Below are 18,138 nucleotides of genomic sequence, written 5' to 3'. Positions count from 1 at the left end.
AGAAAGGCGGGGCATAGAGGAGAAACAATAATGTACAGTATGTGGAAAATAATGTGTTTTTTGAACCTTAAACTGCATAAACACATTTCATTACACCAAATACACAAAATAATGTTCTTTTTAGCAACATCATATGACCCCTTTAAGAACAGTTATTGACAGGCTTATGTCCTTGTGACGATTCGAGTGGGCGGGGCCAGCCGTGACTTTTCGCTGTTCTCCTATTGGATTGTGAATTCATCATCAGAGCTGATCCTCACTGAAGAACAGTCAACGCCTCGGTAATTCACGTGTGTCAAGACGCCGCTCGGTTAACGCGACGATTGCGGCTAAGCGGATCCGGGTGCAGCTTTCGTTAAAAAGCCCGACATCGCCAGTGGAGCTGACATTGCCTTCTTTTACTGATAACATCGAGGAGCTTTCATTTATTTCGTCCTTTGCTGTGCTACCTGAGGTGGATGTATCGCCAGGTGCTCGTGTTCGCGGTGTTTGCCGCTTTTCTATGCGGTTTTCCAGCATCATGCGCTCGTAATTTAAATTACAGACCCATCATCGGTAAGAATAAAACGATTCATTTTAGCGCTTTTCTCACTTTTTAATGTCCCGTGAACGTTTAAACCAGTGCATGATGTCTGATAGCTGATGTTGTGATATTACATCTCCTATTCTCGTGGTGTTGCTCAGTTTTTTATTTTATTTTAATCGCAGCATCGTTCTCCGCGGCTCCGTTGCTAGAACGTTCTTGTTTCTTCTGGATTCTTTTTTTACTCTTAAAAGCATTGTCATGGCAACACGTTTTAAACATGCTTGGAAGACCACCTAACCTTGCCGAAAAAAAGATTAAACCAGTTAGTGGTTAACTGGTCTGTTTGATGGTTTTAAAAGGGTTGTGGGCTTGTGGTTTTGGCACCAGCTGTTAAACAACAGCTTGACTAGTCTGGAAAACAAACTAGACCAGCAAGCCAGTACAGCCTTATGTTAGTTACCCTTATGAAAATTAACCATTGTTTTGTTATAGTAAAAGTATAGTAACCATGTTTTTTTGGCGGATTGATTACTATTTGTATACAGTAACCACAGTTTTACTACAAATACCATGATTAAACTATGGTTAGTGTTGCCAAACCATGTTTAATTTGTGGTTACCATGGTTTAACCATGGTTTTTTATTTTATTTTTAGTAAAACCATGGTTGATATTTGTAAGGGAATGTATAATATATATATCGTCACCTTGAAATTATAAGGTTCTATCTGCCATTTTTGTCAAAATTGAGTTATTCACATATTCTTATTCTGTGACAACTTATTTACATTATGTGATTTTTTTTTAAGTTGTGTACATTTTGGGACTGATGTATGAAAGAGACTTGTTCCTCATATCACATATCATTATATGGAATGCAAAAACTTAGCAAATGCAGATAGAACCTTATAATTCCAAGGTGACAATATATATACTGCATATATATATATATATATCTTTTTGCGTTTCAGGAATTTTAGCCCAGGAAAACTTGGAGGACGACCCTCATGCACAGGGATCTTCTTATATAGCTGCATCATATGTGAAGCACTTGGAGTCAGCTGGTGCCAGGGTTGTACCAATTCAGTATGTTAAACACAAGCTACATGCTATTAATACAAATTTAAAAAAAAAATATATAGATAAAGAATACATAAAGATAAATATGTATGTTTGCAGCATAAATCGCACCGAGGAGGAGTACGAAAAACTGTTCAATGTAATAAATGGGTGAGTGTTTCTGAATAGTTTGACACCTACCTAAGCTGGTAGATGTGTTTGGAACATGGAAGTTGGTTTATATTTGGTCCAACTTGTAAACCAATAGATAGATCAGCTAGAAACCAGATACCATGCTCCAAAACTGCTGTTTTTTTTTTTTATTCATATTGATATTGATTGACTGCTTTTAACCCATTTAGTTTACTGCTGCCTGGTGGGAATGTGGACATTGAAAAGTCTCAGTTTACCAGAGCGGCGAAGGTTTTCTATGAACTTGCAATAAAGGTAAGTTTAAAAAATTGTCATGTGAAAATTTGTTTGACTTGATCTTGATGAGATCGATGTGCTTCGATGGATCTTCTTTATTAACCACGACAGGCTAATGATGCTTCAGATTATTTTCCGATCTGGGGCACCTGCCAGGGCTTCCAGCAGCTCACGGTTCTGACCAGCAACAAGAACTTGTTGACCTTGACTGACACCAAAGCAGTCGCCCTGCCGTTGACCTTTAGCCCAGGTTGGTAACAGCGTGTTTTTCTCCAAATGTGTCACATTCTGGAATAGCAAACTCTTACTAGTATTACAGCACTGTTGTCCATTATAGTGATTACAAGTGACGGTTAATGGGCAGGAACATAAGTGACCCTGGAGCACAAAAGCAGTCTTAAGTCGCTGGGGTATATTTGTAGCAATAGACAAAAATACATTGTATGGGTCAAAATTATAGATTTTTCTTTTATGCCAAAAATCATTAGGATATTAAGTAAAGATCATGTTCCATGAAGATATTTTGTAAAATTCCTACCATAAATATATTCAAACTTAATTTTTGATTAGTAATATGCAGTGCTAAGGACTTCATTTGAACAACTTTAAAGATGATTTTCTCAATATTTAGATTTTTTTTCACCCTCAGATTCCAGATTTTCAAATAGTTGTATCTCAGCCAAATATTGTCCTATCCTAACAAACCATACATCAATGGAAAGCTTATTTATTCAGCTTTCAGATGATATATAAATCTCAATTTCGAAAAATTGACTCTTATGACTGGTTTTGTGGTCCAGGGTCACATATAATAATGCATACTTCTATTGTTTGTGTTTATATAAGCATATTTATATACAGTTATTTCCAAAATGATAAACTGGATGTGCACCTATACATTTGTAACACTTTCTAATTTTTATAAATAGGTGAACCGCAACAAAAATGTCCAAAATTGCTAAGCACAGTTTGTGTTGTCTGGTTTACCAAAGTCATGCATTAGCTCATTAATGTTGTTTACGATGAGTTGATGTTTGGTCAATGATTTTGACTAATTACAGGAGCCCAAAACAGCAGGTTGTTCAAGAAGTTTCCAAAGGATGTTCTTCAGTCTCTGGCAGAAGAAAACATCACGTCCAATTTCCATAGCTGGAGCTTGTCCATGCAGGTACCAATTTAATAATGTTTTTTATGCATATGAGAATTTTTTTTCAGAAGTAATTTCACAATTCATACAGTGGAACAGAACCAACCCTGCTATCAAAAACAGAAACATTGACTTCTGTATTTCTCACACTGCTTTTTTTTTTTCATACTGACCAGCAGTGTTGGGAAAGTTACTTTTAAAAGTAATGCATTACAATATTGCGTAACTCCCTAAAAAAGTAACTAATTACATTACTTGGTTACTTTTTATGGAAAGTAATTACTTTACTTTTGTGTTACTTTTTCTCACCTGGACTGGGCTTGCTAACAAATAATAAATTAATAACAGTAACACTCTTATTTGATCAAAAAGAAAAGAAAAGTGAGGTCAACAGTGAGATTAAATACATAAAGTGCATTTGTGTTATTTAACAGGTTTAATTATCGCAGAATATTCTAACTGTTTTTATTCATTTCTAGGAATACTGAATCTGTTTTTGAGCAAGTGAGATCATGTTTACACAGGGCACACAATGCATCTGCACCTTTCTCACGATTTCTCTCAACATGAGGACAGGAGAGCTGTTAGCCAATAAATGGGAAAACAAAGAATTTAGCATTACTTAGTTGAAAAAGTAAAGTATTTTATTGTAAATTTAAAAGTAATGCATTACATTACTAGTTACTTGGAAAAAGTAATCTGATTACGTACTTGTAATGCATTACCCCCAACACTGCTGACCAGTCACTGTATACCTCAACTATTGTTGTGTTCTTATTCGAGTTGTCTAAACATGATGTGCTCTTACAGAATTACAGCAGCAATGCCAAGCTTAAGCGTTTTTATCGAGTCCTGACTACAAATACAGATGGCAAGAAGGAGTTCATTTCCACCATGGAGGGTATGAATGCTACTGAGCATCTCTTTGTGTATGTGTGTGATGTAACCCATCATTCAGCCAGTCTCACCGTCAGCCGTTTCTCATTAAATTGAGTTCACCCATAATACTGTGCTGTAGTGAGCTAATTATACAGTTTTACATGTAGAAGTAAATATGTAGATGTTGGTTTGTTCAAATTTCCAGTAAGCGATCACTATGTAAATAATTACATTTATATACTTGTATATGATTTATGTGTTTCATTAATCTCTGTCATATATCCTGTAGCGTATCGATATCCCTTCTATGCCGTTCAATGGCACCCAGAGAAAAGCCCATTTGAGTGGATTGAGAAAGCCGGTATGGTGCACACGCTCTCAGCCATCAAAGCCACTTTCTACACTGCCCACTTCTTTGTTTCTGAAGGTTGGTCTTCTAAAAAATGGAAATTACAATATGAAGATGAGAATCTTTCATCTTAACCCTTTTCATTTTACTTTATGGGTTTGTTTTAAAGGGGTCATATGATGCTGCTAAAAAGAACATTATTTGCGTGTTAGAATGAGCCGTTTTAGGGGGGCGTGGCAGAGTCTTAACTTTGATAAAGAATATCTCTTTGGTTTTGAGACTTTAGTCTTTGCAACTTCAGGGATCTTATCTATGCACAATCAGCTTGTAACACTCCAAAGAGAAAGGAAAACTTGAAATCGCATCATATGACCCCTTTAAGCAGTATATTCTTTCTGACCATTTAATTTATTCATTCATGTGCTAATGGTCTTTTTCAGCAATGAAAAACCATCATCAGTTTTCTTCGCAAAGCGAAGAAGAAAAAGCTCTGATTTACAACTATCAGCCTGTCTTCAAAGGCCTCAACAGCATCTTCCTGCAAAATTACTACTTTGATTAAGTGCTTACAGTATTCTTTGTGGCAGAAAAATGATTTATTTTATTTGTTTTTAAGTATTGTTTTTATTTCTTTGCTCAAAAGTTCACCAGAACCTGATGTTTGGAATGCTGGGATGCATAATTGTAACATTCATGCTTCTAATTCACTCATGTAGCTCGATTGTAGATTCTGGATGTAGATGTGACGTATTTTAGAATCATCATGGCTGAATGTATCGATGCTGTTATATCCAATTCAGAAGTCATGTTATATATCTTCTAGTGCCATCGTTCAGAAGTTGAACATTGTAATGTTTCACAGGGTTCAGCAGCATGACCAATGCAATGTTAAAATGTTCTATTACTTTAGCAATATCAGAGAAAATAAAATATGGATTTAAACTTTAATCTTGTTTTAACTGTTCAAAATCCTTAAATATAATTACATTTTAGATGGTAACTCATTCATTATTCAGTAGAGGGCAGCAGTGACAGTCTATACTTTGTGGTGCGTTTAAGAAGTGCCGGACAAAACTTCTCAAATTTTTAATTTTTTTTAATTTTTAAGAGGTGGTATACCATAAAATTACCAGAAAACAACGAGATCTAAACCTCCTTACAATCAGATACATAAGCAGTTTGAGGTACAAAATCAAAATGGAGAAAGTGCAAATTTGCTAATAGCTCTCTTACCAGGACAGAAAGGTACAAAATAAGCGTTCAACACTGGCGTCAAACTCTCCTACGTCAAGGCTTAATAAACAAACAAAAATGTATGTATATAGAGCGTTCTGGAGTACTAACCATTTAAATCCGTAAAGCATGAACGGGTCACGTTTGCTAAATTGTGTACAATCAGTTGACCCCTGACATGTGCATAGACACTACATTGTTTCATGCACTTAAAATTAATAAGGAAAAGCCTTTCTATTGCGACAAATAAGATTGTTTTTTGACACATAGACTGCACCATAAACAAGATCATCACTATGATAGCTAATATGACACATTTTTTTGATTGTGATCACGTTTACGTTTGCGTTTAAAAGATTGAACAATTTCAATGAACACTGAAAACATATAAAAGAAATCATTATTTAGCTCCATTCAACACATTTCTATATGAAAGATTCTTTTGTAGGGAGAATCTTGTTCTGCTTTGGAGGCCGTTGGTGCTGAGCAACGTTAAAGGTGCAATATAAAAAATATAATAAATAAATAGCGACATCAATCCAGTAAGGAGCAGCCATTCCGATGCACAATAAAGGAGCAAGGCAGGTAGGCGTCCATCCAGCATTCAGCATGTAAAAACACAATATGCAGCCTGCTTAACTGTAAATACTTGCATTGAAAGAAGTAAAAAATGAGAATGACTGATTATAGTGTATTAGAGATACACTGTACATCTACAAAAAACCTTGGTACAATCTCTTTCCCAGATAGCACAGGTACGTCTGCAAGATGTCTGTTAAAGATCACTTCATCTGGAAAGCATCTGCTGTGTACAAACATCTGATAGACGTCTTTAAGATGTCAGTTTTACATGCATTCTAAATCATAAACATCTTAAAGACATCTTCTAAACATCTATTTGATATCTGATAGGAAACGTCCTATAAACGTATTGCAGATGAGCAAACACTCTAAAAAAAAAAACACGCCTTCCAGATGTAAACACGCACATCACATAGATGTCTCTGAGATGTATGTGTGCTATCAGGGTCCTCTTGTCTTCAAGTACACTAGTGTTTTTTTCTGTAATTCACCTAAAAGAAAAAGTTTAGTCATTTAAATGCCTTAAAGCCGTTTCAAACCTGTATGCCAAGATTTGAAGAATCTTTACGCACAATTTCATAAAACTTCTTTTAAAGTCTGTGTAATGGCTTATTTTTTCAAGATTTTGATACCTTTATTTACTTGGTGGGGTTTTTTTTTCATTCAAATTTGGCCGGGTGGTTAATTTTTCTGTGGTGTGACAAACTCAGAACACATTTAATATTGCTTTACACAGGATTTTAAGATGGGGTTAGGTTTCTACCATTGGTCAAAAAAAAAAAAAAAAAAGGAATTTATCAACTTTTAAAAAAAATTTTTATAGGCGGTCACTATGAACCGTTTTGTATGGAAACAAACTGTTGTGAAGATACTTAAAACATTTTTTTTTTGTTCCACAGAAAAAGTAATGCTGCGTTCAAGTCCTCCTGGGACGTTCGTGCTTACGGTAGGCCTATGCTCTTCATACAAATCAAGAGCCCTGAAAAAAAAAGTCAAGTTTGAGCTTAAAAGGTGTTTACGCCATATATTTTTTATAAAGCAAGGTATATAAAGTTGAGTGTTTGTTTGCATCTAATGCTGCGTTCAAGTCCTCCTGGGACGTTTGTACTTACGAGTTGACAAGTCGTAATTACGACGTCAGGTGTGTTCAAGTCAGTTTAGTCGGCACAAGATGGCGGTGTACCTTCTTTTAATAAATTACAAGAAAATACAACAGGGTCTGCATTTTTTTTACTTGGATTTCAGCTGCGTAACAAGAACATGACCAATTTAAGTTTATAGGACAACTAAACTATCAATTTAAACAAAAATTTACCGTCAACTACAGACGTTGCATCCATCGATTCCGCCATGTTTCTCACAGACACGCCCCCAACTCGGAAACTCGGGGCTTAAAGAAAAATTTCGAGTTTTCCACTTGTAATAACTACTTTGTGGTGGCGTTCATGTGCGTTAAACTCGTAAATACGATCTATCCGACATGACTTGAACGCACCATAACTGCATAGATTTGGAACCACATGTGCGAGTTAAACGACATATTTCACGTTTTGGAGTTTGAACTATTGCTTCAACAGTGCAAGAAACAATTTTTCTAAGAAATTTGTAACAAATTTTAAATGATAAAATGCCTCACTGATTGTTTGACACATTCGATTTAAATAAAATCTGCACTGAAAATTGTCATATATCATACAAGTCGCATTTTAAAGCACTTTTTAGTCCGTCTGAATTTAGTAATGCAGATAAAGAAAAACGTTATACAAGCCAAAAGACATCACATTTTATAGAGCAGATGTTTTGAAAAAGCTTGAAAATGTTTTGTGCCTTCATAGTCTGTAATGCGATTCTGCTTTCCCATGCCGTTTTTTCTGATTGTTTTTCCCGGGATTAAAGGTGCGTGTCTTCCTCCTGGTTGTCTTCTTCATCTTTCCCGGGCTTATTGACGAGCACCTGCCAACCGTTTCCCCCGTCCCCGCCCGCCGCCACCCCATTGGCGCTGTGTTTCTTCTCCTGCATCTCTGATTGGCTGTCGCTGGTTACGTCCAGTGTAGGGTTGTCATGGCAACCGTTCTCCACAAAGTTAAGTTCTTCGCCTCTCGACTTCGGACGCGCCGTAAACCAGAAGAGACGGAAAAACACACAAGACAAATAGTAAATGAATTTGAACCCGAAACGCCATTCAGAGAATGTTGAGGTTAGTAATTAGAATTCGAGTCGCAAATTAATCGCGCTCGAGCTCTGTTGACTGCATCATTTGTCATTACCACAGAACATTTGGACTCTACCTCAGATTTTTTTTTTAAAGCAAACACCATATCAAAGACCTACCATGTTTTTGAGTTTGGGTAAACGACGCTGCCAGCAGATATAGATGATTCCAGAAGCAATAATGAGCACGCAAACCGATCCGATGATCACTAGAACCACAAACAGCTTCCCGTAGTCGCTGCGGGTCTGACTGGGCCTCGAGTGGCACGTGTTCACGGTCGAATAATTCTGAATTCCAATCTGAATGAATTAATAATAGTAATTAAATTAAATAAAATAATAATAATAATAATAAATATTTATTATACATATCCATATTGCATAAATATATTTATTTTACTATTATTTGCTGCATTTCAGTCTCACCTCGTATAGACCTCTTCTGATTTCCCCCAGCATTGGCAGGACGTCTTTTGGAGGGATAATTTCTTCAGCGAAAAAGACATTATGAAAAGAAAATTAGACTAAAATACTATAGAATGTTTTTTAAGAAAGTGTGTAAATATAATGAACAATTTGGGTCGAGATAATTTTTTTTTTTTTTTTGCATTGGGACAATAACAAATAAGAACATTTACCCCTAAAATTCTCAGTAATGCAATCCATAAAATTATTGTTATTATCATTCAAATATTATCTGAACACATTTAAAAAAAAAAAAAAAAAAAATTACATTCAGTACTACAAATACTACCATATCACATGAATACTTTAATAATTTCTAGTAACACGTTATTTTATAGTGTCCTTGTTACATGTTACATGAACTTACAATAGTAATAAAATCAATTATGCATAAATACATGCAATAACCCTAAACCAAGCCCTAATCCTAACCATACAGTAAGTATATGTTGTTAATTAATATGACTGAGTACTTGAATACAATACACACTGTAACGCTGACAACGTAAAATAAGTGTAACCTAATTTCTTTATTTTGGTAATAAGAATTGACGGCACAATGGGCTTCACTGACATGAAAATGATGATAAAAATGTCAAAATGCAAAACATCTTAAACAGGTACCTAAACAGGCTTTATTTTCTTCACGCAAAACATAATTACTCATTTTATTCTTTTGATCTTGCAATGTAATACGACCTCAAACAAGCCTTTGACAGGCTTTGTAAGATTCAGCCGAGTAGATACAACATCTCACTAATGCACCGAACAGAGATGTGAGAGATAACGTGCTATTTTTATAATTTATATAGAGAGCATGAAATGAAAAGCCAACAAATTCAACAAGCCAACAAACTAATTTTAACAATAAACCTCACATTACATGTGACCACAGAGGCCCTGAGTAAGTGTGTGTGTGTGTGTGTGTGTGTGTGTGTTACCCTGCTCGCTGGCTAAGGCCATCAGCAGCTGGTGGTCCTGCTGTGTGGGTTTGCTGAGGAAAATGAGCCAGGAGCCTTGTGGGATGTTCATCTTTCTGGAGAAAGTGTTTTCCACCATCTCCAGGAGTCTGTCGCCGCTCTCCATACGAAACTCATCCTGTGAGACACACACAAAACACAAACCATCACGAAAATGTCACTGTCCTGAAATGGAAAAACTGAGAAATACAGTGGTGTAAAAAAAAAAAAATGTGACATTTATATTTGTGTGTGTATGGAGGGATATAAAATCCAAAATTAAATATATAATGAAAAAGCACATGAAGTGCTCTAATCAATAAATCAATAAATACAATAAATTAATAGTATAAATTTGTACAAAATTTATGTAAAAAATAAATGTAATATAATAGACAATAAAAACGAAATAATTAAGTAAATAAAAAGAAAGTAAAATGTGAGCATACAGTGCCTTGCGAAAGTATTCATACCCCATTCATTTTTTTCACATTTTGTTATGTTGCTGCCTTATGTTAAACTGCTTTAAATTACTTTTTTCCACATCAATCTACACTCCATACACCATACTGACAAAGCAAAAACAGAATTGTCACAAGATTTTTAATATAGTGAACAGGATACATTTAAAAAAATTAAACGATGTAATCAATAAATAAAGTGAAAGTAAAATGTGAATATAAATAGGTTTTAATTGTATGTATGTAAACGAAAAATTACATCATATTTGTCCGAAAATGCACCTAGAAATTAATATATCAAACAAAATTAAAATAAATATATGATGATATAATTGTATAAGCTTTAATGCACCATGCAATGTCACAAACAATAAATAAATAAATAAATACAATTAAAAGGGAGAATAGATGTTCACAAATATTCACAAATCTCAGTGCAATATAGTAAACAAAAAATATTAAATACATCATAAAATGGTGTAACCAATAAATAAAAATACAGTAAAATATGAGCATAAATAAGACCTAAGTTGTATTTATGTGAAAAAAAACATGACATTTGTCAAAAAAACACCTTGAAATGTAATATAAAATGCAAAATCAAATAAATATATGATCATATAATTACAGTATATATGCTTTAATGCATCATAAATAAATAAATACAGTAAAATGGAAATATAAATGCACGAATTATATGTAGAAATGACATACATGTAAATGTAATATAGTGGACAGTATGAAAAAGATATGAATGTAATAAATAAATAAAAATAGAATAAAATATGAGCATACTGTACATAAGATGTAAATTGCATTTATATAAAACAGAATTATCATGGAATTCGTCAGAAAATGCACCCCGAAATGTGATATAACAAACAAAATCAAGTAAATAAATTTATGGTGATATAATTAAATACCAATTGATGATTGAAAGGAAAAGTGACGTAAAAATATCCTTTGAAATAAACTATGGGGCCAAATGAAGCTCTCTACAGACAGAGAACCAGTGACCCACCTAAAAAACAGGTCTGCTTTGTCTGTCACTGAGACGTCATGTCTGAGATGTTTCTCCACCTCACGTTTGCGCCCAAGAGGCTCAGTAACAGACGTCCTCTGAACAGAAATCAGACTCAGTTTTCCAGCGCTGAGTCATTCAGACGGAGACTCCGAGCTCTCATCCAGTGGGATGGATTGGTTTCTGATCAATGCCTCTGCAGTGCCGCTCGGGTTCAAAGCAGGGCTCCATCACAGGAGATTTGGCAGTTTAGCGCGCAGCTGTCGGAGCACCGGCGGGGGGAAAGTTCTCCGTGATCATGCTGCAATTACGTGCCACTGGAGCGTTACCGTGGCAACAGACGACCGGCTTCTTCTACGCCGGCGAGAACGTGTATGTGCCAATGAAACATCACAGGGTCGCTGTTGTGTTCTCACACAAGTGTTGTTTGATAATGCATTGAGTTAGTGTTCAGTGATGCATCGAGCCTGATTGTGCTGAAAGCATTCTGTCATGCCTGACCAATGTATGTGTTCGTTTACTGGGGTCTGAAACAGAGAGGTTAAGTAAAAAGATACGATAAGTTGATGTTACTCGCTGTGTCGGTGTGATCCTTATCAAACGCAACAGTCGCGTTAGACAGCAGTAAGATTCAACAGAGAACTGAAGCTGAAGTCTCGATGTTTCTTCTGAGCGAAAGACACTGGGAAACTCACGTGTCTCCTCTCAACAATGTCTCAAGCTGCAGTGATTTGAGTCAAAGACAGTGCTGTTATCGTTGAATAAAAAAAAAAACTTAATTAAAATGAATTACATTTAAAAAACAAGACATTAAGAATTCATTCCCACGACTGATTAATTATGACTGAATTCATTCCCACTTCTGATTAATTTATTAGTTTCCTAAATTTAGTAAGTCACAGCCACATTGTACTCATTTGTTCCCTCATTTTAGTTAAATCATGGCTGTGATTTAACTAAATTTAAATGAGGGAACGAATAAGTACAACATGGCCACGGTTTACTGAAAAGAGAGAACAAATAGATCAAACGTGGCCATGAATTAGTAAGTCGAGGAAACAAATTGTTAGTTCATGGGCACTATATATATATATATAATTTTTTTACTGCATGTAATGTGTGGGACTATATATTTCAGTTAGTTGAGAAGGCAAATTAAAATTTTTGTTTAAAGTTGAAGTACTAAAATTACTAAAAGTAAAACTGAAATAAAAACTAATTAGACAAAGAAAACTAATAAAAAGGACTAAAACACAACATAATTGCTACAAATTTAACTAAAATTAAAATGAAACTAAAACCATATAAAACCAACTTAAAATAATAATAAACCATAAGATAGTATCATAATGAAACTAAAATAACACTGGTCTGAGATCTCAAAATGAACATTTCTCATCAAACTGTCATAAATCAAATGATCTGCTTATGATCTTTACTCTTATATGCCAATTATTAAACCAAAATGAATGGGACTATCAAGCTCCAAAAATTACAGAAAACTACCACAAAACCACTGTAAATGTTGCCAATATGACTTGTGCACTATATTTTAAGTCTACAGAAGCCATATGATTGCTTTATGTGAAGAACAGATACTGCGGTGAATGGGTGCCGTCAGAACGAGAGTCCAAACAGCTGATAAAAACATCACAAGTAATCCACACCACTATCAGTTAATATCTGGAGAAGACAAAAGCTGTGTGTTTGTAAGAAACAAATCCATTATTAAGACATTTTTAACTTCACACAATTCCTCTGTCCATAATATTGCTTTCTACAGTGAAACATTTTGTCTGAATCAGGAAAGAAAAATGCACAGATCAAGCACCGTTTATAAGTAAACTAATATGTGGATGGATTTTGATGTCAGAGGACAACAGGGGATGGACTTTTTCTTACTGAAGGAAGCGTTATTATGCATATTTTGGCCAGAAGCAAAAGTTTGAAGTTAAAATTAGTTTCTTACAATTGCGCATCTTTATGCTTCTCAAGATGTTAGTTGATGGACTGGAGTGGTGTGGATTATTGTGATGACTCTCATTCTGACGGCACCCATTCACTGCAGAGGATCCATCAGTGATCGTGATGGAAAAACAGATTTTTATGAAGAAAATGCAAGTGGTTTGCGTATGCAAGAACAACGTGTGGCTGGGATAGGGTTAGCTAGAGAGTTCTGGGTTGGGTTTTGTAAAAAAAAAAAAAATGGCACTTACACAGTCCAAGTTGTCTGTCATGTTGAGTATAACGTAGCCCTTTCCTGCGAGGTTGCTCCAGTCGACGCAAATCACCTGCACAGAGTGAGAAACAAAGAGAGTGTTTAGCAGTCGAAGGATCGCAGTGAATTGTTGTGGTTTACCCAAAACGCTTGCTGACAACCTGCCGCGCTGCCTGGAGAACAAATCTATAAACGTATTACTCTTCCAACGCAGTCAGATAAAATCAATCGACTGTGAAATCATTTCCACAAAGACACAACATATTTCATCCAAACAAACAATTGAGAATTTTATAGTAAGAACCACCTGTAGAATTCAAACTTTTGTCGATATTTTTAAAAGTTGAAATGAAAAAAAAGTACATAACATTACTTCTTACCAGCGTTGTTATTGTTAGCTAAAATGAAAACTATTAAAGATAATTTTTGAAATTCGGAGGGTGACATAATATATAGACAATAGATGAAAAACTGAAAATCAGAAATATTGCCTTGGCACTTACTGAAATAAATATCTTTGAGATGAAGTACTAAAATTAAAAATAAAATAAAATTGAAACTGAAATAAAAATAAACAATTAAATTTAAGACAATTGAAATTTAAAATTTAAGACAAAACTAAAGTACTAAAACTTGAGCTAAAATAAAAACTGAAAATATAAAAATAAACACTAATCCAAAATATGAATAAATACTATAATAACACTGATTCTTTCAAGGCATTTCTTCTTGTTATTATATTTATACATGATTTCATATCATAATATACTTTACTATTTGTCATATAGTTATAATTAGACATAATAATAGTAAGAAATGTATAATAATTTTAATATAATAATATTTAATAATATATATTCATTATTTAAATGTTATATAATATACAGGTATACAATAAAGATACTTTTATATATTCACATATAAATATATTTAAAATAAAAAATATATTTTATTCAATGGTACATATTTTTATTTTTGAGCAAAGAGTATCTGACCTACAGCTGAATTCTGAATTCTTTGGACATTTAATGCAAGAAGGAATATATTATTGCATATATTATTGTATTATATTATTACAGAGCTCAATTAATTTGTTATTTTCTGCCATTGAGTACCTGCTCGGCCTCCTGGGACAGCTCTGAGTCATGAAGCTCCGTTTCGGCGAGATATTCGGTGCCGCCGTGACGAAGCTCCGCCCCCTCCTCATCCTCCATTGTGGTGAGCGGCGCCCCCTGCCAGGCAGTTTCGGTGAAGACCACAGGCGGCAGGTCTGAAGTGGGGGAGGATGAGGGTCCGGTTGTGAGCGGCGTGAGGTACCGCCATTCGTCCTCTTCCTCCTCATCCAGTGCGGTGGGGAAAACCACCAACTCTTCCTCGTCCTCCTCTTCCTCAGAATCATCCAGGTGTGGTTTGTCAGGCTGCAGGGGCTCCCGGCTGGGCAGGGGGCCGATTTCAGGAGCCGTGGGCGCTTGTGTTACCTCACGGCCCCTCTCGTCATCAAACGGGTCGTCGGATGTCAGACGCCTGTCATGCCCAGCTGGCTGGTTCTGACGTGCGAGTCCAAGGAGGTGGGGCGTGGCAGTGGAGTAGGCGTGGTCTTGGGCACCTGCGATTGACGGCCCCGGGGAGGGGTGCAGAGGGAAGCCACTCGATTCTGAATCACTCTCCCACCGCTCCGGGTCCACGGACTCAGTCGTAGGGACAAACAATGAGGAAGAGAGGTTCGTCACAATGGGCTTTTGGCTCAGAGAAAGTGGTGAAGATGGTGGTTCTGGGGATGAAGGGCTGTAATCTAGGATGAAATAAAGCAAGAAAAGTTGTAAACATTTCAGAGACAAAGTACACAAACTCTAGTATCCTAAACTATACTGTGCTAAACTGAACTATTCTAAATTATGTTTATACTAAGCTATAACTGTATAGTTGGTATTTGTAGTTGGTTTTTCAAGCTTGGTAGTATTGGGATTTAGAGACCAACCGATACTGACTTTATATGATTGATACAATACCGATTATTTAAAAATGTAAGTGTCTGAGAGCCAAAAATTATTTCTTTATTTATGCTGTTAGAATACATCAGGGTTATTATAATTAACTAAAACTAAAAACATTTAAAAAAATTAGTTACTTGGAAAAAATTTACAAAAATAAAATTTTTCAGTATAACATCTGAAATCACTAAATCGAAAAAATCTAGCGATTTAAAGCAAAAACGAATTATGAAAATACTTAAAAATAAATAAAACAACCCAATTTTTTAACGTTTTCTAACATTTAATTGAAATTAGAAAATATAAAAATAAAACAATTTCAAAATATTATTAAAAACTAAAATAGTGCATTAATGAAACTAAAACAACACTGGACTACGCCAATAAAATCATTATATGCATTACAGATATTTAACAATATGATATATTATAATAATTAACTATATAAAAATATTTTAATGTTTTTTAGTATGAAATATTACTTTTTATTTATGCAATTATATTGATGCAAAGTTGTGATATAAATAGTCATAAACGTAATCTAAACATAGCTTAACATTGTCTTTAGAGACCCATTATTTATCGGTAGACTTAATATTAAACAACCGATAACCCAAGTTTAAAAGTGTGAATATCGGTAAAAGTATGAATATCGGCCATCTCAAGTGGGATACAGAAAGGTCAAAGATGCCAAAGTCTTGTATAATATAGCAAAGCCTAAAGTATACTGAAGCTTATTAAAAGCATGTTATATTATTGCATAACCTTGTAAACATTTAGTTTGTTGAGTTTTACATGATAGTTCATTGATATAGAGCAATCAAGTACATGATTACAAAACACTGATTAAGAAACTGCTGTTTTCACAGTATAGTATAGTAGGATGAGGTTGTTTAGTAAGATCTGACGGGAGCATGCTGTCTTATTCATCTTAAGTTTCTTGAGTACAGCAGATTCGAGCAGCTGCACTGCAGCACTGCACCTGCGTTTGGCACAACACACACATCAGGGACCCGAGAGCTCTCGAACGCAGCCTGATTATTCATGAGACACACACACTGCCACACTGAAACGCGCTGTAATGCGGAGAGCTATTGTCTAGAGTCAGCAGGAGAGAGACAATATATCTATACTTTATCAAGAAAATTATCATAACTGGATGTAATAAAAAAAAGCAGCGTACCAGAGACTGTGTGGCAAGCTTTGGCACACTCCTCCAGTGACAGGAAGTTATTGCGATTCTCTCTGCAGCCCCCAAATATGAAGTTTTCGCACTTTTTAGTGACGGGGTTAAAGTGCCAGCGAGGGATCGCCCCACGACAAGGTCCCACCTTCTTGGGCATCAGACAGCGCTCTGAGAGCAAAAACAAACAAATACATCTACTACTTCTGAAAGCATCTTTTAGAGAACAATAACACAACTGCAAATTTGACAGCAACAGAGTCAGTGTTTCTCGACATCGCCTAAGATCCAGTGGAATCATTCCTCCCTCCATTCAGTTACTGAACTGCTCTGGCTTGGGATGAAAAGCATCAGGTAACTGGAGGTCTTCACACTAATTAAAGACAGTGGATGTGTGAAAGGGACAAGAGGAATGAAAACTCCTGTGAGAGTAGACAAAAAGAGCACAGGGATAGATAGATAGATAGAATGACAGAACAACAGATCGACAGATAAGACAAAAATCTAGACAGATACAGACAACAATAGATAGATATCAATAGAACGATATATAGATAGAACAACAGACAGAATGATAGAACGAATAAAGGATAGATAGATAGAACAATAGACAGATAGACGTCTAGACAAAAATCTAGACAGACACAGACAATAGATAGAACAACAGACCGAACGATAGATAGATAGAACAACAGAACGATAGATGGATAGATAGAACAACAGACCGAACGATAGATAGATAGAACAACAGAACGATAGATGGATAGATAGAACAACAGACCGAACGATAGATAGATAGAACAACAGAACGATAGATGGATAGATAGAACAACAGACCGAACGATAGATAGATAGAACAACAGAACGATAGATGGATAGATAGAACAACAGACCGAACGATAGATAGATAGAACAACAGAACGATAGATGGATAGATAGAACAACAGACCGAACGATAGATAGATAGAACAACAGAACGATAGATGGATAGATAGAACAACAGACCGAACAATAGATAGATAGAACAACAGAACGATAGATAGATAGATAGAACAACAGAACGATAGATAGATAGAACAACAGACCGATAGACAGATAAATAGAACAACAGAACGATAGATAGATAGATAGAACAACAGAACGATAGATAGATAGAACAAGACCGAATATAAAGGATAGATAGATAGAACAATAGACAGATAGACGTCTAGACAAAAATCTAGACAGACGATAGATAGATAGAACAACACACAGAACGATATAGATAGATGATAAAACAACAGATAGATAGATAGAGATAGATAGATAGATAGATGGATAGAACAACAGACCGAACGATAGATAGATAGAACAACAGAACGATAGATAGATAGAACAACAGACCGAACGATAGATAGATAGAACAACAGAACGATAGATAGATAGA

General features: G+C 35.3%; 2 protein-coding genes across 4 annotated transcripts in view; one reads left to right on the top strand and one right to left on the bottom strand.

Moving 5' to 3' along the window:
- Positions 1–196: 196 nt before the first annotated feature.
- Positions 197–5,317, top strand: LOC107718463 (gamma-glutamyl hydrolase-like). The gene is made up of 9 exons (XM_016525546.1): positions 197–555; positions 1,497–1,611; positions 1,705–1,755; positions 1,947–2,031; positions 2,125–2,263; positions 3,075–3,181; positions 3,971–4,061; positions 4,329–4,466; positions 4,829–5,317. The coding sequence occupies exons 1-9, from the start codon at positions 459–461 to the stop codon at positions 4,948–4,950; spliced, it is 945 nt and encodes a 314-aa protein (XP_016381032.1). The 5' UTR covers positions 197–458; the 3' UTR covers positions 4,951–5,317.
- Positions 5,318–7,869: 2,552 nt separating this feature from the next.
- The window catches only part of LOC107718457 (podocalyxin-like protein 2), a 19,275-nt gene continuing 9,006 nt past the window's right edge, over positions 7,870–18,138 (bottom strand). For 2 of the 3 annotated variants that reach the window (XM_016525536.1, XM_016525537.1), the window contains exons 3-9: positions 16,713–16,883; positions 14,654–15,330; positions 13,537–13,611; positions 9,821–9,977; positions 8,841–8,902; positions 8,535–8,714; positions 7,870–8,306 (exon numbers count right to left, since the gene is read on the bottom strand). In XM_016525536.1, coding sequence (XP_016381022.1) covers positions 8,094–8,306; positions 8,535–8,714; positions 8,841–8,902; positions 9,821–9,977; positions 13,537–13,611; positions 14,654–15,330; positions 16,713–16,883 — 1,535 coding nt within the window. In that variant the 3' untranslated portion in view covers positions 7,870–8,093. The remainder of the gene's footprint in view (positions 8,307–8,534; positions 8,715–8,840; positions 8,903–9,820; positions 9,978–13,536; positions 13,612–14,653; positions 15,331–16,712; positions 16,884–18,138) is intronic. The other variant, XM_016525538.1, reaches the window with a different exon arrangement.

This window comes from Sinocyclocheilus rhinocerous, unplaced genomic scaffold (assembly GCF_001515625.1).
Source record: "Sinocyclocheilus rhinocerous isolate Xijiao unplaced genomic scaffold, SAMN03320098_v1.1 scaffold92, whole genome shotgun sequence".
Lineage (NCBI taxonomy): Eukaryota > Metazoa > Chordata > Actinopteri > Cypriniformes > Cyprinidae > Sinocyclocheilus > Sinocyclocheilus rhinocerous.
This window is presented reverse-complemented; position numbering and strand designations above follow the sequence as displayed.

Bases quoted from the DNA above. Each gene is read 5' to 3' on its own strand.
- LOC107718463 (XM_016525546.1), top strand. From the start codon at position 459: ATGTATCGCCAGGTGCTCGTGTTCGCGGTGTTTGCCGCTTTTCTATGC. The intron at 1,612-1,704 runs GTATGTTAAACA...GTATGTTTGCAG, and splicing joins GCCAGGGTTGTACCAATTCA to CATAAATCGCACCGAGGAGG. The intron at 4,467-4,828 runs GTTGGTCTTCTA...GGTCTTTTTCAG, and splicing joins CCACTTCTTTGTTTCTGAAG to CAATGAAAAACCATCATCAG.